The 20,537-nt window shown below is 45.3% G+C and overlaps 1 protein-coding gene across 6 annotated transcripts in view; it reads right to left on the reverse strand.

Moving 5' to 3' along the window:
* Nucleotides 1-786: 786 nt before the first annotated feature.
* The window catches only part of pfkpa (phosphofructokinase, platelet a), a 21,622-nt gene continuing 1,871 nt past the window's right edge, over nt 787-20,537 (reverse strand). The window contains exons 2-23 of one of the 6 annotated variants that reach the window (XM_069151340.1): nt 19,032-19,105; nt 17,894-17,971; nt 16,947-17,136; nt 16,318-16,483; nt 15,880-15,924; nt 15,677-15,785; nt 14,945-15,040; nt 14,111-14,203; nt 13,106-13,231; nt 12,624-12,688; nt 12,360-12,429; nt 11,345-11,491; nt 10,172-10,242; nt 9,387-9,474; nt 8,417-8,569; nt 6,652-6,804; nt 5,167-5,331; nt 4,951-5,012; nt 4,193-4,304; nt 3,772-3,871; nt 2,900-3,005; nt 787-1,659 (exon numbers count right to left, since the gene is read on the reverse strand). In XM_069151340.1, coding sequence (XP_069007441.1) covers nt 1,503-1,659; nt 2,900-3,005; nt 3,772-3,871; nt 4,193-4,304; nt 4,951-5,012; nt 5,167-5,331; nt 6,652-6,804; nt 8,417-8,569; nt 9,387-9,474; nt 10,172-10,242; nt 11,345-11,491; nt 12,360-12,429; nt 12,624-12,688; nt 13,106-13,231; nt 14,111-14,203; nt 14,945-15,040; nt 15,677-15,785; nt 15,880-15,924; nt 16,318-16,483; nt 16,947-17,136; nt 17,894-17,971; nt 19,032-19,105 — 2,426 coding nt within the window. In that variant the 3' untranslated portion in view covers nt 787-1,502. Of the gene's footprint in view, nt 1,660-2,899; nt 3,006-3,771; nt 3,872-4,192; nt 4,305-4,950; nt 5,013-5,166; nt 5,332-6,651; nt 6,805-8,416; nt 8,570-9,386; nt 9,475-10,171; nt 10,243-11,344; nt 11,492-12,359; nt 12,430-12,623; nt 12,689-13,105; nt 13,232-14,110; nt 14,204-14,944; nt 15,041-15,318; nt 15,415-15,676; nt 15,786-15,879; nt 15,925-16,317; nt 16,484-16,946; nt 17,137-17,893; nt 17,972-19,031; nt 19,106-20,537 lie in introns of all 6 variants that reach the window. The other 5 variants (XM_069151338.1, XM_069151336.1, XM_069151337.1 and 2 more) reach the window with 5 other exon arrangements.

Genomic DNA, 20,537 nt, shown 5'->3' on the forward strand with positions numbered 1-20,537 from the left:
CTGATAGCACAGGTTCTATTTATTCTCTCCATGTCTGGCATCTTTAGATTTACTGGAGAGGAGAAAAAGGAATGTAAATTATGTCCTTCAGTACTTCACTTTTTCCATCATCTGAATACTCAAGAGATGCTCTGACGCTGATTTAAAACATCGCCCCCGTTTTGAATGACTAATTCAACAGTTCTCCATTTTTACCAAATATCTCCATGCTAGTTCAAATTTTTAATTTACTGCCTTTATGTGTTTCTACTGTGTTCTGACGCCAAACTGATAATACCTTCAAGGATCATCTTCTTTTAAACTCATTAACGTGGACGGATTATGAGGCTGCAGGTTCCCCCCCCTCCAAACAGAGGCTCTAGTCCAGTGACCCCGGACACCTCCGGCCCCTGGGTTTGGGTCCTGTTGGTGCCTTCGTTCATCCTCCATCCACAAGTTGTTGCAAACCCGTTTCGTTCATCCATACATTGGTTAAAATCAAAGAAATGCATTTTAAGGTCTTTAAAAACCCCCAAAGGTTTCCACAGATATGAGATAGTTTGAGATCATTTGATGACGACACGTAGAAAATTTCTACTGAACGAATGTGCAGCCATACGAACCTGGAGTTTGAATATTTCACTCAGTGTAAACGTTACATAAGTTCAATGAAAAGCAAGAAAAATAGAATATGTGTGATATTCAGAGTGGAAAATAAAGACTCAACTTTCTATTTCGCAACCACATGAAGAGAAAAGAGGAAACAGGATGTTATGGGTTAATAAATAAATAATCCAGTGAAGATCATGACTTCTCAATCTGAGTTTAATCAGTGGGGAACATTGGTCTGTCACACATCTACCTTGATGCTGCAACACGTAGTACAGCAGTGCCTACAAGTATTAATATATCCATGTTTACAAGCGAAATGAACAACGTTAAAAAGATAAATATTAGTTTCAGTGAAAAGCGTAGCACACAGTTCTCTTGACTTGCAGCAGTAGAACCGTACTGCATCAGTCTCACATAAATATGTTGAACCTCACGCTCGTTCTAGGCAGACACAAACACTGTTTTACTGAAGATACAGCGTCTATTCTGTCCGCGCGCAGCTCTGAAATCAGAGTCTGTCTAAGCAACTCCAGACAGAGAAAGTGCAATTTAAAAACAACAATGAACCTAAAACATCCCGGGGAACGAGGATGCATGGTAGGACAGCCGCGTCTGTGTGTGTGTGTGTGTGTGTGTGTGTGTGTGTGTGTGTGTGTGTGTGTGTGTGTGTGTGTGTGTGTGCGTGTTTGGTAATAGGAGTGCTGCGGAGGCTAGTTTACGGTTCATGAGCACGTCAAGATGAAACGGCGAGGAGCGACACTAAAAGGAAACGACAAGAGACCACGAATGAACGCAACATGTGGCCGAACAGAGACGGCCGCTCACGCTGTGACCGGAGCTCTTCTACAACACGGCGACCCGACGCCTCGCACGCTCTCCGTCTCACGCGCACACCGGGCTTTGCGGGCCCTTCACATGGCCACCGAGGCGTCCGACTCTTTGGGTCGGCTGCGTACGACGTGCTCCAGCTGGCCGGAGTCGGACACGTCGTAGCTCGTCTTGTACTTGGCCAAGATCTTCATCAGAGGACGCAGCTTCAGCCACCACTGCTCCTTGGGGATCCGATGTCTGCGGGCAGATGAGGAAATGTCAGTGTGTGTGTGTTTTCTTTTTTTTTTTTTATATATATACAAAATCTGTAGAAATGTGCCTGTTCTGGTTTTCACTTTTGAGGCCGGGCATGTTGTTATTTGCATACATGTTGGTCCATATGAAAACTTTTTTGTATAAAACATAATGCGGAAAAAAGATTCTCGGGGTAAATTAGAAACTGTTAAGAAAAAAAAAAAAGTTTAATAGATGTTTATAGTTAAACAATTCTGAGTAAAGTTTGCTGTGTTTTGAAACCCTTTTCTGTTTTGTAGTCTGGATTTGGGGTTTCTTCTTTTACCTCATCAGCTTTAGTTCCATCTGGGTTTTGCACTTCCTGTTATATTTTGAAATTGCATGCATCATGCGTCTGTCTTGTTTCACTTCCTGTCTTTTGTTCGCCTTCCTTCCCCGCCCTGATTAGTTTCATCTGTCCCTCGTTGTCCTTCCCTCCGTGGTGTATTTCTGTGCTCTCATTTCCTCTGTTGGTCTGTCGTGTGCAGCTCGTCACATACGTTCTGCTCAGTCTGTTTTTTGATTTTAGTTTATCATTCCAGTTCTTACTTTCACTCCTGTTCCAGCTTTTTCACTTTTCTTGACCTTTCTGGGGGATTCAGCTCCGTTCCAGTTGGTCAGTTTGGTTTTGAACTCTTAGTTTTGGAATTCAGCCGAGTTTGAAGTCACTATAATTTTGTTGGATTTAAAAATATATGTTTTTTTACTCCCGAATATCGTTATTGGCCCCAAATATTCTGCGTCAGTCCGGCTCTAGTTCACCTCTAACGGTCACATGGCACAGATCTAATATTTTTTGAATGACTAAGAACCCAAAAAAAATGAAAATTACGGCAGCAACTAATTGTGATTTATCGACCGGCTATTTTCTAAATGGATCAATCAATCGTTTTGTCTTTGAAGTGTAAAAAAAAAAGTCCAAAAATGCCTTTTTGGCCTCTGTCACGGGGATATTCCACTGAGCTGGGCTCGTCACACAAGGCAGATAAAAGGGGTCGAGGGTCAAGCTCCAAAACCGATGGAACCTCCATTTCCCATAATACAACTCCACAGTGCGTCTTCCTGACTGATCACATTTCAAACTGCTCAGGTTGTTCTGCAGACTTCGGAGCCACAGCAGACATAACTGTTTTCAAAGGGCTGAGTCAAACTCCCTGCGATGTGTAAACTGATCTCCTTTAAGTTCAACCGCTGCGATACGTACACAAAGTCGGTGTCTGCTTTGAGCTGTACGACGGGCTGGAAGACCAGAGCCCTGCGCCGCATCCCCAGCAGACAGCAGGCGTCCTCGGTGTTCACGAACACTCGGCCTGCAGGGAAACACGGCAGCCGTCAGGGGTGCAAACACAGGAAGGCACTTTAAAACACGCACTCGCACAGACTGGAGGTTTTGCAGAGCGTGTGAGGGGTTCGAGGGAGTGATGACGGTTCTTTTTACGAGCGAATGGCTTTCACGAAGGCCAAATAAAAGAGCTGCAGTTTGGATCAACGGGAGGACAACAGGACACCGAAACACAAAGAGGTGACGGGTGCAGAAATCATCACTAACAAAAGGAGACTGAAGCAACATGAAGCGCCAGACACACAGAAACATGTGGGGGGAAGCGGGAAAAAACAAATGTGCGCTTCATTCATTCATTCAGCCCAAAGCTGCACGTTTCCAGACAATCGATTTTTCAGCACTCATGAACTGGAAACAGGCTGTGCTGCTGTGCGATACGACACACGTGGACATGGAGCTAAATATAAAGATGGAGATGGTCATGGAGCCAGCATGTAAAAAAACCCAATAAAACAAGATTTACCTTCATCTTATGTCATCCATGTGTAACAGAAATAGACATAAAGAAAACAAAGAGGAGTTTTAACTTTAATTGTAGCCTTTGTCCACATGCAGTGTTGTTATCTGTCACGGAAATGTCTCATTAAACTGTTGCATTGATGGGTGTGAATGATCAATAGTTCATTTCCTTAGAGAGGACAACAAAAAAATACATCAAAATATCAGGCGGTGACTCCATGACGGATCTGCAGCACAGCTCGCTGACACCAGGGGAGGTGGAGCGTTCACCTCACCTTGTCTGAACGCCTCCACCAGCTTCTTGGAAATCCACTGCATGGCCTTGGCGGAGATCTTGGTCCCGAAGTTGCGGTCGAACGGAGACGGAGCTCCTCCCTTTCAAAAGGAAGAGTGCTTTTGTTGATTTTTTTAAATCTCCACTACATCCCCAAATCTACATTGTTGTTGTTGTTGTTGTTGTTCTTTTCTGCATTTCATTTCTCGACGCAGGCTTCAACCTCCCCGGGGATCACAAAGATTTTGTTTGATCCCGTTTTTATCTGCGCTAATCTCAAGACACACAAATCCAAAATACAACAAAGACTGATGCATATTCATGACACAAACATGGGAAAATAGTTTGTTAAATCTTCAGTCTGGAGGAGGTTGTTTTTTTTCCGCTGATTGAGGCTGCGTGAAGGCTGAAAGCAGTTTTACCTGCTGCATGTGTCCCAGCACGTTCTTCCTGCAGTCGAACACCCCCCTCCCTTCTTCAGAGTACAGCTGGTAGATGAAGTCTGTTGTGTAGTTGTCGTTACAGTTCTCATTCCTGCACACAGTAAAATAAAGTATTACAAGAGGCACATTCACAGCATGTGTTCGGGTTATACTGCCGTCGACAACGAGAGCAGCGCAGCGAAACATCAGCTGTTCAACTGGTGACATCACCACGAGATCTGTTTACTACACAAGCAGCTTCAAGTCAAATACAGGAGGCTGCAGCGTCTTTCTAAAGCAGCAGACCGACCTTTCATTTCAATGATCACTGAGACGGTGGCTGGCGTCTTTCTCAATCATTGCAGAACTGAGGATTGTGGATGAAACTAATAAATTGACATTGACCTCAAACGCTGGAAAGCAGTCGGTCGCCCCTTTAATGACGTCATCTTGCCCCGCCCCCTGGTTCTGCTTTGGTTAAGTTAAGACGCTTAACTCCCAATATTTGATCCGACCACATTTCGATGAGCATCTATCAACATTAACATCGTGGATTTAGTTGCAAAGGCGAACATCACGGCGCAGCCGTGTGCACATTTCGGTTGTAAGCCAAATAAAATAGGAAAGCCAAACAGTTGGAAGAGGCAATTTGTCAAATTTGCAGCAAAAAGGGTAGCACAGAAAAACACAATGTGTTACAGATAGATGCTCCAATTTCATTATCAGACGTGTCCTCGAAGTGAGTGTCACTTTGTTACCTGAGGACCAATCCTCTTTGAATGCTGCCCTTCATTTTCTCTGTCAGATGTTCAACATTGGCCTGCGGGGAGAAACGGTACATGTGAGTGATGTTGACCGGTAGGTGGCGGTGTGACGGCCGCCTCAGAGTAAAGCCTGGATGGGTGAAGCACACAAGACGGACTGTGTGTGTGTGTGTGTGTGTGTGTGTGTGTGTGTGTGTGTGTGTGTGTTACCTGCAGGTCTCTGATGTCAAACGGCTCCTCATAGATGTACGCTGCGTCGGCGCCTGCTGCCAGGCCTCCTACGCTGGCCAGGTAGCCGCAGTATCCTCCCATAGTCTCGATGATGAACACGCGTCTCTTGGTCCCGCTGGCTGACTGCTTGATGCGGTCGCAGGTCTGACACATCCGACATGAACTCACAAAGTCAGCATCCATGACGACATTAACACAAACTACATGATTCAACTCTGTGTGTGTGTGTGTGTGTGTGTGTGTGTGTTTGTGTGTGTGTCTGCACTACTGAGCCCACATTTACTATCAAAGTGTTTCGTGTGATGAGGTCATTTCTACTGTTAAAGTCATTCCACATAGAAAAACAGCAAAGCAACATGCTGATCTAGCAAAATGCACAAAGCATTTAAACACATTTACACAGATTCAGACTAAAAGTAACGTTTTCACCAAATAGACCGGAGGCCTGCAGAGGTAAGAGAGCAAATCAGGTGGTGAAACGTCATAAATATTTCACATGTCAAACAATTAAATTAGACTTTTCTATTGAGCAGCAGGTGAAATGTTAATTGACAGCCCAGTGCTGATAATCAGTTAAATATCAGGTGACGCAGTTAATGAGGCTCCAACAGCGGTGAGAGTTTAAAGGTACAGTGTACAGTCGAGGTTTAAAGTTACACGACAGAAATCTACAATAGATCAGACCGGCACATCCGGGAACTTTGGCTTTCAGCACGTCCTTTAAAAAAAACAAGTGACCAAGTGAGTTATTTGAGTTAATAAATGACCCAAAAACACCGTGTGAAGTAAATACATGTCCGCTCCGCCTGCGATGGAACACACCGGATAGATGAAAAGATTTCATCTGAACCCTCCTTAGTGACGTCACTTCAGTGTCCCGGCTGGCGTCAAGCCAACGCGAACATCTGCTTTTCCTTACTTAGTATCGAGGTTTGGAAATTACCAGTGAATGATTGTATTTTTCGTTCCTGCTCTATGAATAATGAGCTAACTCACATCAGCTCTGAGCTCCATTATAACCCACAACGTGCTGATGTCTTCTTTGTACAGAGTGGTGCCAGAGAGCCCTTCTATTAGCATCTTTTTTTAGGACAAGACGAGGGGGGGGGAGAATCGGAGGTAAAAGTTTTTCACATCATTGTTGGTGCAACTAACTACACAGCAACTCTATGGCACAATTGATCAGAAGTTAGTTTGATCAGAAGTTTGGAGAAAAGTCTAAATTTCCTCCGATTCTCCGTTGCCGTCGACGCAGTATGTGGGATTGTTGAATGAAAGAAATGCCGGTCTGATCGACGTGACGCAAAACACTTCATCTGCATTGTGACCTGACAGCTCGTCGAGTATCAGCACTGGACCGTGAGCTTCACACAGACTTCACATCATTTTCATTCTCTTTGCATCAAGCATCTTGAACAAAGCGGTCATGAAGCTGTGCCGGCGGCGGGTGTTGGACTGCCTTACCTCCACGATGGCATTGAGGGCCGTGTCTGCACCGATACTTAGATCTGTGCCCGGTACATTGTTACTTATGGTGGCGGGCAGCATACACATCGGGATGCAAAACTCCTCAAAGGTATCGCGAGCCTCAAACAGCTGCAGCAGACTCTCAAACGCCTGAAGCAGTAGTATATAGAAAACGCGTTAGAGCCACTCAGAGGGCCACTGAGAGACAGAGAGAGGGTAGCCGGCCATTCCGGCTCGTTCCGTGTGATAGTGGCCGTGGCTTCCCTTTGGCAGAAAAGAGGACGGGAGGACGGGAGTGAGTCGAGAGTGGAGGTGGGGAAACGTGAAGAGGATGGAGGGAGGAGAGGGAAGAAGTCGAGGTACAGAGAGAACGATGGCGGACACGGAGACAGAGACGTGAAGGCAGAGAGGGAGAGACGGGACGGATCTGCGTGTTGGTGAGCGTCAGCGGGGCGTATCCGGGGTTCCCACTCCAAGTCAACTGTTGAATTGCCTACGTTTTCACGGACTGTCCCTGACAGCGACATTATTTTTATCCTCCATCAATTTGCCAAGTTCACAGGCGTTTTCAGCACAAAACCTTTCGCTGCTTAAACCTGATCGCACACGACGAGACCGACGCCAGCCTGATGCAAACCACAGCTGCCTGTTAGCTTGACGAGCTTGATGAGCGTTTGGCGTTTTTTTCCGGCCGGCGAGAGTTGAAAAATGTTAACGCTGCTCTCGTAACTGTCACCGGCCGTCCAATCACAGTCAAGGAAGCTTGGGACAAACGTGGTTAACCACCGTCACTGGTCTCTGATTGGCCCGCCCTTCAGAGTGGGTGTGCAAACGCTGATGCGAGCCGAGTTCCCAGACTGTATTCTCAAAGAAGAAAACTGAAGCCGTGAGCCACAGTCAGGCTAGAGATGCACCTTTATAAACACACTGACCTGCAACATGCAAAAACAAATTCAAAAGGGAAAGCCAGCATGCTTCTTACTGTTGGCAGGGCTGCCAACAGTAAAAACAAGTACGATAAATCTCACGGCAATTCAAATGTAAAGAATGCAAAACACCTTGATTTTCCGAGATCAATAAATGATCAAATCCATTGAGTTTCCCTGTCTGGAAAAGAGATTTAAAAATGCCCTGATATTGCCTGACCTGTGGGAACCCTGCATATCTGCTGTGGACGGCCACATGCGGGCAGGACAAGCAGCACTGGTCGAGTCTGCGGACACGAGGCGAAGACGGATGAGGACGAGGGCCGAACTGAGATTCAGGCTCAGACATGTTTTTCTGGTCATTCTCGTGTTTCAACTGAACTACAGGCTGTTAGTTCTCTACATGTTCACTATGTGTGAGTTAACTGGACAACATGAAACCCTGCATGCTGTTCACCACCCATCTTGATGACGTTGGGAGGACACACACAACACACAGAGGGAGAAGGGGCAGGCGGCGCAAGCATGGCGGTCACGACACTTGTCCAGCTCACAGCATGCCTCCATGTTGTCACTCGCTTACTTACCTGGTCGTGATGGGAAGGACGCTACTCTGAGAGCTGGATGTAAATGTACAGACGGGACTCGTGTTCGCCGTCTGAGGTGATTTTAGTGAAGCTCGTTGCTCGTAAATAACCAGAGTGACTGATAAAATGGCTGGTTTGCTATGTTTGTGTTTGTGTGTGTGTGTGTGTGTGTTGCATGTGCCTGTGTGTGTGTGTGTGTGTGTGTGTTGCTGAGGTGGTCTATTCTCGTCGCCAGGCCCCATCACTTACAGTAGTGATGGCGTTCAGAGCCGTGTCAGCGCCGATGCTGAGGTCTGAGCCCGGCACATTGTTGGAGACAGTGGCGGGGACCATGACCATGGGCACACAGAACTCGTCATATTTCTCCCGAGCCGTTAACAATTCCAGCAGTGAGAGGAAGGCCTGCAGGGCAGAGCCAAGGGCTTTAGTGTGTGTGCGAGGATTCTGGCAGCTCGGGTTGGGTTCAGAGGTGCTACTTGCCACAAAGGAGGAGGGAGGGAGGGAGGGAGGGAGAGAGGGGGGTAGGGGGGAGACATCAAATGGAGGGGTGCCAAGGGGAGGAGCCAGGTCTATCACAACGGACAGCAGCGAAACAGACAGGTACCACTCCACTTCCACCCTCAAATACACACACTACAGTGCACATACACAGGAGAACTCATTTACTTGCATACGTCACAGGAAAATGAAAGCTGGTGAGCGTCTAAACGGGAGCGTGTGAAATGGCTGGAGGAAAGCAGCTGTTCTCTGTTTCCAAATCAAATCATCGCATTATTTACACTTCACTTTTCTTTTCAATAAATCACTTTGAGGATGCTTCTCTCTTCCTACTCGTCTACGCGTACGCCACTGGAAATCAAGTTCATGTTGCCGTTCATCCTGCTAGCTCCACTGTTCCACTTTTAGCCAGAGAAATGACTACGAAGCATGATTATGAGCACATGGAGCCATATGGTGGTGTGCTGATATCAAACGAGAGAAGACTGATGGCGAGGATAAACATGAGTATTTACTGGCTTATACACAAACTGACATTATAAGGTTTCTTTTCGATACGTATGAGCAATAATAATGGTGCTAAAGTCATGAATATTCATCATCAAGAGTTTTACAAGCTTGTAGATGAAAAAAAACTAAAACTGAGAAGCATCCTGTAGTATAGCGTCATTATAAAACTAAAGCTGGTAAACTAACAGAGACAAAGGAGTTTTAAACTTACCTCAAATCCACCAATAACCAGCAGTGCGTTTATCTTGTGCTCTCGTATCTGCTCAGCAATTTTGTCAACATGCTTTGCAGGAAGTGTTCTGAGGAGGAGAAATAAGATTATTATTTGTTTAAAATGAAAAAATAACACCATACACATGTTTATGAAAAAATGAAATAATTATACAGCATACACCAATCAGTGAGTGGTGGATCTGACTGATCTGATTGGAAACCTACGATACTACGTCCCAACCATTGATAGTCTGCACCACAGGCCTGTCAGTCAAACAGGAAGCTTATTTTCTATTTGTTGATAGATTGATAGATTTTCAGATGGACGGCCAGAAAACTAATAAGGAGTGACTTTATATAACAAAGATAAATAGTGGAGAAATTGTATCGACTGAGAATTGTGTAAGACTAGTTGAATGGGAGCCTATAGAGACGGAGGCTTTTTGGAGCCGACCTCTAGTGGCACCTGGTGGTATCGCAGCTTGAGGCACTTCCGCATCGACCTTATTTCTCAGAGCTGGAAGCTACGTCCACTTTCATATACAGTCTGTTGGTGCTGATGAACTGCACTGGGTTGTAAGGAGAGGTGTTCCTAATAATTTGTCCATTCCAATTATTAAAAATGGAGGATGAATAGCTGCACTGTTGTATTGTTCTGTCAGTGGTTATAAAGTTGCGGCTGATCGCTGCGAATTTGTTTCTTAAAGCTGAAATCTCCAGAGTCTTCAGAGTCTATGGACATCAGGTTTACTACTGAATATCTGCTGGTGCATCAGGCTTCACCTTTTGGTTCCCAACAGAGAGCCTCCCTGTCCCGTCCATCCTCCGACATCAGCCCACTTAATCTCCTTAATCTGAAGAGAAAACAACACATACATTCTTAAATGTCTTATTAAAGCTCTCCGTCACATTTTAAATACTGGACACTCAGCTGCTCTGTTTTTTGCCATGACGCATGTCTGGCTGTTGCAGAAGTCAGGAGTCAAACCAAATCACTCCTTTTCTACAGTTGTAATCCAAATGTATGTAATCCTCGACCTTGTTTCTGTGCTGTTAGTGGTCCATTTAAACACCTTCAACAATGTGTAAGGTACATTTGTGTATTTCCCGACTTGTCCTCCTGGGGACTGAGTGCAGAGTTAATTTGCAGGATAAACTCTTCTATAGTGGAGTAACTGCTTCCAGTGGAAACACAGAGGTGTGCAGCACAGAGCCACCAAGCACCGAATTATAGAAATCCATTACTGCCTCGGCTCTAATCTTCTTAGGGTCAGTTGGCACAGTGTGGTTTCAGCCGGCCAGGGCTCACGCAGGTTGTTTAACTAACCAGTCGTTTTGGAGACATCGTGATGAAGATAAATGGTTGTTAAGTGCTTTTCTGTAAAAGAGCACTGAGGTTTATTGCTGGGAGGAGGTCAGATGAGGACAGAGGAGGGTGAAAACAGTTCTACCAGTTCATTCCAGCCTCATATTACAATGAGGGTTCTCATTTAACACTCACGCAGCCTTTGTCTGCTTTTACCTTGCATTCAAAACTCCCTGATTTACTGATAGATGAGGTGAGAATCATCTCTCTGATTTATCATTCAAAAACTGTTTACAGTCTGCTACAGAACTCGTTCTGCTGCCCTCTGCTGGATTATTGTGGCACTGCATTTGCTTCGGCTGAGGAGGGCAGAAGAGGAAGAGTCAGTGTGGAAAATTGGTTTACATTAATCTGGACAGATTATCCCAGAGGTTTCCCTGATTACTGTTCAGTCAGGGAGCTAACAGTGATTGTGTGCTGTCTGACTGTCATGAAGCTGAGCCAATTCTGTCTCTGGTATTGATACAAAAATTAATAAAAAAAAAAAAAACACATTTAAATAACAACATGAAATCTCTTTAAATTGACAATGACTACTTATAACAGCATGAACTGGTACAGTAGCAGCATACCAGTGTTATACAACCCACCTGTCCTTTGTAGAATCCCTCAAACCCGTCGCTGACGGCAAACATCTTGTGTCCCTCAGAGATGCCCACCCTGACGGCCGAGCGGACGGCGGCGTTCATGCCCGCTGCGGGGGCCCCGACATTCAACACCGCCACATTGAAGTTGCTCTGAAGAGACAAAATACAAAGTAACATGTTACACGTACGTCACAAGTAAATGTGTCGGTTTAATCATTGCAGCTGCAGCTTAACTAATCTCCCCAAATAACATACTGTACAGAGTCTGTACTTTGCTCTGCAGAGAAAATCAATAACGTGTTTCTGGTGAGCTCTCAGCTACACGCTGCGACTACAGTGGTCATTATCACGGATGCGGGGGGGGGGGGGGGACCCTCAGGCGAGCTGCACAGCGTGGAGTCTGCCACGCCGCCTCAGCACTTCACCCATCTTCAGTGTGGAGACGCAGCAGCTGGCCGCAGCAGGATTGAACAAGTCATCTCTCGATGGGTGGGTGGGGAGGAGGAGGGGGGGGGGGGGGTGTCTCATCTGATATCACCACACAGCAGACCGACACTGAGCCACCTGGGCCCCAGATGAAGCCCACACTGACTACAATTACATGCTTCATGTAACACAGCCGGCAGGTAGAAACACTTATGTATTATTGGTCACTGCTTTTTTTTTTCTAGTGAACAGCAGGGAGCGGATGATGACTGCCAACACTGAAATGCACCAGTGTGCAGAGAAATACTCACATATCTACAGGAAATCTTAAGTGGAGTGAGCCTTGTTTTTGTAAAGGATATCTCTGAAGAAAGCTGCAGCACAGCACATCAGAGCGGCAGAAGCTGAGTCATTATTTGTGGGCCGAACCTGAGGACAGTGAGCGTAATAAAAAATGAAACATCTCTGTGGCTTCAGGGGAGCTGATCTGACTCTCTAGAAACAGCCAACTCTCGAGGCATGTTGTGTAGCGGCCTGCTGCTGTTTGTGTGAAATAAAAAGTGTGTGTTCGACTGTCAGCGGGGCGACTCACAGTTGGCAGTTCAGACTCTGGTTTACGATGAGCCAGCAGTTTGTAAGTCTTCAGGTTGTTTTCAAAGCTCCTGCAACACAACCAAAGTTAATCAGTTCATCTGTGCGAGCACATCATGTGACTCTGATTCTCTCCCACTTCACACTCTAATCAGCATGAGCAGCCAACAAACAGACTGGTGCAGTTTAAAACAGCACAGAGATCCACTTTCCCTCCTGCACTTGTTTACAGTGAGCAACATCAAACCGACGGCTGTCATCATACCTGCCCCGGAGCCTGACGGCCTCCTCGAAGCGTTTCTGGTCCATGGCCTTCTGTACCTCTTGAGTCTGAGGGAAACGGGAGAGTGTTTGAATTCTGCATTCACAAGAGTCTGCATTCCCCCCTCCCCCGAGTTATGTCAAAATTCAAACATGACGGGGCGAATATGACCACAAAGCTCCTTTGTGTGTTTCCTTGGAGATGGTTTACTCTTACATCATCATCCTGGCAGTCATTGCCAATCCTGCCAAATGCTTCAGATGATCATTAAACCAAACACAACTCTCTCATGAATATTAGTGCCACTCCATGCCCAATTGGCCGAGCTGTTTGTCATCATTACTTAAGCTCCCCGTCCCCACTGACTCCTCTGTACATAAGTGAATGTGTGTGTGTGTGTGTGTGTGTGTGTGTGTGTGTGTGTGTGTGTGTGTGTGTGTGTGTGTGGCGGTCTTGGACTGTTTCCAGCGCAGTACAGCACTTACCATCTGTACGCACTCCATGAGAGGCAGGCGCACCGACTGGTTCCCGCACAGAGAGACCACGCAGGCCGGAGTGTTGGCTGTGGTCTCCAGAAGGGCAAGAACGGCCTCCACTCCCATACGGCTGGCCTGCGTGTGAGCAAACACACACGCACACGCACACGCACACACACACACACACACACACACACACACAGAGAGAGGACTTCATCGTCATCACGTTTTCCTTGTGTACACTCGTGTTTTCTTTACCAACACATTCTGCTTTAATTACATTTTTTTTACTCTGAATCCTAAATTAGAGGGGGAAAAAAACATCACCTTTTTTTTGTTCACTTTATAGTTATATACTTTTTGGATTCATCTTTTTCTCTGCTTAAAATGTCAAATGTTTTGTGGTAGACGTGAAGGGATCTGCTGCTCTCTTTCCGTGATGCAGCGCTTCACGTGCTGAGCCACAAATCTGTTAATGTGCTTGACCTAAAACCTGCAGCCACTTCTCCTCAGACACACAGAGGACTGCACAGGAAATGTTCTGGGCTGCCAGACTGCTCCTGCAAAGGCTGAACATGTATACATGGAATTTTTAATAGAAATGCTGCAGTGAATAAAAGGTCAAGCATGTAAATTGTAGGCCAAGAATAAATAACAAATTACATCTGAAAACGTTCTGGTTTCTAACATCAATGTGTAATCAATTTTCTATAAAGGCGGCAAGTGATGATTTTTTTCTCCTCAATTAATTAAATGTCAGAAAAATAATTTGGGATGAAAAATATGAATTAAGGCAGTCCAAAGTGATTTATTTTTGATGGATTCAGCCAAGAATCCAAAAGCAAAACATTCATTTTGGAACCACAGACAAAATAGTGTAAAATCCTGATGTTTGAGAAGCTGGAACCAGCAAATGTTAAGGATTAGTATTTCTGCCTATTAAAAGACTAAAATGATTGAACAGTTATCAACTCATTCGCCTGATTGGCTCATCTATTAAAGCGGTGGACCCACCAGGATGCGGTCAAAGGCAGACGGGGTCCCTCCTCTCTGCACGTGCCCCAAGATTGTCACACGTGTGTCGAATCCCAAGCATTTAACAACAAGCTAGGAGGATGAAATACACAGGGTTTAGCAGTTACTATGGCAACATATTGTTTATCTTTTAATGGGAATTGCTAATGAAGATGTAACTAATAAATCCTTAAAATGCAATGGTACTAATTCATCTTTTAAATGCTTGTTAGTTATACAGCTAAATGTAAAATTATGTCTGAATTTGAACTCTAAAGTGAGACAATTGTAAATGCAAAGCTACTGAACACGAACGGGCAAATCACACTGAAACACACGCATTATATAAAAGCTGAAGAAAAGGGGAAACAGCAAAGCACAAGCAAGCCATTCTAATTTTTCAGTCATGTTAGCGCGGAGCTCCTAGCTCACAGAAGATCCCAGGCAGGAAGTCTTGAATCAGATATATTCAGGTTCTGTCAATAAAATAAAATGATTTACAAATGACACACAGTTAGTGGGGGGGAGGGAGGGGGAAGGAGGGAGGGGGGGGTCGTGACAAACTGTGATAATCCCTCTGGGAAGATGTGAACTTCTGTGTGAAGCCGTTCTGAATAAACGCCATTTGATTTGAGAAATGTCTGTCTGTGAGGTTTAGTGAGGGCGTCTCAGCAGCAGGAGAGCACGCCGAGAGTCGTCTTACCAAACTAGCGAGTGTGCCTGATAGAGCATTCCAGAAACACAGCAACAGAGTCAAAGCCACACCAGGGCAGCAGTACAGTAGTAGAAGTCATACAGGAGGCAGTCGGAGCGGGAGCTTGTACTTGTACTTACATCCTTTACATAGTCAGTAGTTATGGCTTTGTTGTTACGATCAATCGCCCCCTCGGCTACAATAATGATATTCAGCCTTTTCATCCCTGCTCGGTTCTACAGGGAGGGCGTGGTGGAGACACAACATGACAGAAAAACTGAGACGTGGGCTTTCAGAAGCACGAAGGCCGGACGGTGACGGCAGCCAGCGAGCTGAGGACAAAATCTTTCACAATAAAAGCAGAGACGTCACTACGGTTTTATCATCGCTTCATTATCATGCGATGAGCACTGACTCGGATCATTTAGGCTGTTTGTAACTCGGGCTCAGAGGACTGGTTATCATCAGGTCTCCATGCTTCTGGCTTCCCCTTTCTTCACACTGAGGTACTCACATCCTTCACAAAACTAGAGGTTATAGGCTTCCCGTGTCTGTCAAGGGCTCCTTCTGCAACTATGATTATGTTCAGCCTTGTGCCTCTGGAGCGAGTCTGAATCATAAAACGTTGACGTGTTTTCAAACCAGAAAAAAAAAGCACAGTATCAGACACATCAGACGACTGAGACTGAACACCTCAACGGTCTTCTCTGACAAAAAAAAAAGTCTGGATTTACTTCTTGTAGAAAAAAACTGAAAAAGTTGTGCGGAAAAAGAGCATTATTATTAAATTAAATAAAATATCACACAGCATGGAAGCTGGTTTAACACGCTTCATTATGTTTACTGTGGGGAAACAGATCTGACTGTGTTACCGCAGATAGTTTCTGACACATCTTGTTCTCCCAGCCGTCCTCTGGAGGCATTTCAGGGATCAGCACCCAGTCCGCCCCGCAAGCCAGAGCGCTCACCAAGGCCAGGTAGCTGAGATAACGCACACAGACAGAGCACGTTGTGTATAAACAGAGGTGATACCGTCTCCGCCTCCGCCTCGGGAATTATGTTCATGCATTCTTACCCGCAGTGTCTGCCCATGACCTCCAACACAAACGTCCTCTGGTGGCTGAAAGAGGAGAAAAGATGAATCAGATATGATCGCGGGTTTGATGTTGATTGTTGACGTGCATTATCAGCAGCTCTGTTTGTTTACTTGAGGGTAAACAAGACTCTACAGATGCAGACACAAAGTCTAAAATGATTTTATTCTATTCTGAACGTACCAGAGGGCAGCACGTTTGTATTTAATGCCGTAGAACTCTTTCTAATCCATTTTCATTTTGGCATGACTGTAAATTAAAGTGTGGTTGGTGGTTAAACAAGCATTTCTCATGTTTCTTCTGCCCTTTTCATGAGTGAACGTTTGCATTATCCAATGTTTATTTGCCAGTTAAGCGGCTACAGCTGAGGGCCTCACCAAATGTAACAATATGGCTGCTCCCTCTAGCCTCCCTCTCACCTCTGTGCTGTTGTCATGATAGCATCGACCACCTCGATGATTCTGTGCAAAGCGGAGTCGGTGCCGATTGTCATGTCGGTGCCGCAGAAGTCGTTGTCGATGGAGCCGACCATCCCCACGATGTGAAGGGCCGAGTACTTCTGGACGGCGTCGGCTTTGATCGACCCTGAAAGGATCCGGAGGTTACGGCCGAACTGGGTTAGTCTCACGGCTTGTTGACATAACATCGGATTATTAGTAACAATGGAAGCTGCTGAGCTCAGGGAAAAACGTAAACAGTTATTTACTGTAAGAAACACCATTCATTTACACTAGAAACCCCTTCAGATGATAACTTTCTGCTTTATTTGAGTATTCCAGGTCTATTTATGTATATTCACATGTATTTATGTATGTCTGTGTATTTCAGTATCTAACAGCTGTTCCTACAAACAGAAATGTCTAGTAAGACTGTCAGGTGATGCAGCCGCTTAGATTGAAGACAAGATCCTCAAAGTGGTACCTAATGTGTTTTCTAACAGCACCGCATGCTGTTCAGGTGAAGTTTGTTTACAGCAGCGAGCTCAAACTCTAATTTAAGAAACCAGCATCAGAGTAAAGCACCGAGCCGCTTGGTGTCACTGCACTACCTTGGAACACCAACTCTCCCAGCAGCCCGCTCCACTCCTCCCTGAACAGGTTGGCTCCAGTCAGGCTGCCGTCTCCCCCGATCACACACAGGTTGGTGATGCCGCGCTGCACCAGGTTGTGAGCCGCCTTCAGGCGTCCTTCATGACAGCGAAACTCTTTGCAGCGAGCGCTGCCGATCACAGTCCCACCCTGATGGCGAGGAGGAAAAAGTCAAAGTGTTTTCTTCCAGTACAAATCACCCTCTTCTAGTCCAAGACTTCAAGTTCCTCTAATCTGTTACTGCAGCTCGGTTTTTGGAGTGTGGGGCTCAGCGTTGTGCTTCAGGACACTTTGACAAGATAAACACAGCTGAGGAACACACCGTGCTGCTGGGATGTCTAGTGGAGGAAGTCTCAGACCACAAAGCCGTCTTATCTTCTAGTTCATATGGACCTCTTTGATGCACTTCTGTATGTAAGATGAAACTTACTTTGACTGTTGTTTCACTCACTATATATGTTATAGTTTAATCCTGAAGCAGGACGAGAGAGCAACTGTGTGTAACTCCCTCCCAGTAATTGTATTAGATGTGCATCATGCTGCTCATGACAATTACAGCGTCACAGCCCTTCAGTCCTTTCAGTTCCCTCGCGTAGTTTCTGTTTTTTCTTTTTCACGTCGCGGCCGTGGAGCTGCATGTCTCTGCTCCGCCCACTCCTGAGCCCGGTTCTGTCGGAGGTTTCTTCCTGTGAAGAGGGAGTTTTTTCTTCCCTCTGTTGGAGGTTTTTCTCCCTTAAAGAGGAGTTTTTCCCTCCTAGTTGATGTGGGAATTGTTGAATTGTTGGGTTTCTCTGTATAATGCTATAAAGTTCTGCTGTAAGGACTTTAATGGGTTAAGTGCCGTGAAATAACCTGTGTTGTGATTTGGCGCTATAGAAATCAAATTGAACTGAATTGAATTACTCACCACTTGTAGCATGCTGGAGACACCTTCCCACGTGGCTTCCCTGATGTTCTCCCCACCGTCCACCATACCCTGATATCCCTGATAAAAGAAAAAAAAGAATAAGCTTCTAAGTACACGGACATCAGAGCTCAGCAAACAACACTCCAAACAACATTAGACTAACAGCTGGAGGGAGCTGAGTGGACCATTAAGTCATCATCACTCCGAATTAAATACATATTTATACCGAATGCAAAACCAGAAAACAATACAAATCTTCAACAGTGAAACTCAATCATTTAAAGTTGAACTATCCTCATACTGTAGAAGACAGCACGAACACACCTACAGCACTGAGCTACCTGAGCGGGAGGAGACGTTCATATGAGGCATCTGCTCAAACCTCAAGTCAGTTATGTGACGACACTCTGCGTGAAGACGACAAACACACACAGATGTGCTGCGATCACAGGATGAGCAAGCAGAGCACAGCTCATCCCAACGCTCTCCTGACATCTGCTACTGGCCCTCTACATCCTTGTGTTCAGACATGAAGACTGCATAGTTTTATTCTCCTCTCTTAAGCGTCTCTCTGCATCTCTACCAATAACAGGCTTTTTGGTGTCTGTGTCTTTAAGGCACATTGATATCAATGGCCCTCTACTGATTGGCCGACTCTTTTCTAAGTGACGCACATCCAGGCCAACCACGGGTTCTCTTGAGTCGTGTGGCTTGCGGGCTGCGTGTATTTCTCTGTGGACTGAGTGTTTTTATTTACTTTCACAGTATTTATAGAGCGCTATAAATACAGCACCTGCTGTATAATCCATGAAAGTGAAAAATAATTTCTGCGTTATTCACAGCCGCTCCAAAATGAAATGCGTTCTTCCTCAGCACCATACTACTCTCTTCCACCAAGTTTAAAAACAAAACAAAGGGCCATAGTTTTTCTTTAAGCCTGCTTGACCAAATAAACAAACAAACAAATCAGTGGTAAGCATTAAAGTTATACTAAATATCTTTTGTAAGGGAACATTATATACAGGTTTTAGTATGCAGTGATGTTTTCCTTCGTTGGGCCCACTACTATTGTATCATATTAACTACATACAAACTGTGATGCCTAAATAAAGAATATATGCAATAGAAATGATCTCACCTCATGAATGAAATAAACTTTAGCCCCCACATATATACCCATTCGAACCACAGCACGTACAGCAGCATTCATCCCTGAAAAAGAAAAAAAAAAGAAATCATAGCCATAAACCAACTTTATGTAACACTGCAGCGATGAGCAGTTTAAAAAGTTAAGCTGTAGAGAGAGAGAACACATGGGTTTCAACTGCAGTAAATCATGGTGAAATCCTGATTTGCACGGCTGTCTGACAGTTCAAGCTGCACGGATATTTATTTGATCTCTGCAGCTGTATTTCTGTGTGGTGAATGTGCGACACAGCGTTTGTTAGTGTTACTGCAGCCTATCTGTGTTTCTACTGTCTGTGGCCTGGGCCACATTTTTTGTTTTCCTCTTTACAGGGCACTGCCATTTTTGGTGAATGTGCGACACAGCGTTTGTTAGTGTTACTGCAGCCTATCTGTGTTTCTACTGTCTGTGGCCTGGGCCACATTTTTTGTTTTCCTCTTTACAGGGCACTGCCATTTTTGGTCAAAAGGTTTCCCAGCTCCTCCTGCACGGCGCTCGGTGACTCTGCAGTTAGTCCAAGTGAACTCGGTAACCGGTGAGCCGCTCTGTGACTGGAATGTCAACGCCAGGTTGCCATTGACTCCGACAGTCGGGACAAAACACCACGTTTTACACACCGAGGCCTGACGGGAACTTGGCCGACAGGACGGGGAGCCAAACAACAGAAGAAAAGACGTGGTTTTCTTTCTCTGCAGACACTGGTGATCAGTGTGGCTCTCATGCCGGCCAAGCGGTGCTGTTACTAGGCAACACAAAGGTTTAGGCCATTAGGGCAGTAAGCGAGGCGGCGATGAAAGAAAGGGGCGAATTAGAAGAAAACTTCAGAGATGAGCTTGTGCATCTGGGTTTTTTTTTCACCAGCAGAACATCCATAATTATTATCAAGGGACCAACAATACTGCCCATTGTTACAGCCCCATGCCTGACCTGTTGTCTTGTTACATAACTGCAGCATGTTCAAATGAACAGCCTGGTTTATTCACAGGAGGGACAGAGAAAACTAAACCAGGGGAGAACAGAAGAGACAGAACGTGAAGAGGATCACGAGTAGTCTTTGTTTTACTTGTCGAAGATTCAGAGGTCTTTATCGAAGAAGAAAATCTGCCATTCTGCATGACTGACACTTTCTCCTGTCGAGTCAGTGAAAGGACAAAGCCAAGGCAACACAAAGCCCTCTGACACCGGCGTTCAGCTCCTGTCATGCATGCCTCAGCCTCATTGGTTTGCTCTGGGGCCAGCTTCATGTGTTTTTTTGTGTGTTATTGTATGTCGTGAATAGTGAGACCTAAACAACATTTCCAGGTTGACCACCTATTGGTAGAGGACTTTATTTTACTGAGGACACATTGTAAGAAAGCAGCTGTAAAGACATACCAGCTGTACCCACACATGTACCAGTGCATCAAGTATGGAAAGTAACTGTGTGTATTTACTAAAGTACAGTACTTAAGTATAAAT

The sequence above is a fragment of the Embiotoca jacksoni genome, unplaced genomic scaffold (assembly GCF_022577435.1).
Source record: "Embiotoca jacksoni isolate LCO1_2020_lvr unplaced genomic scaffold, fEmbJac1.0.p SCAF_17, whole genome shotgun sequence".
Lineage (NCBI taxonomy): Eukaryota > Metazoa > Chordata > Actinopteri > Embiotocidae > Embiotoca > Embiotoca jacksoni.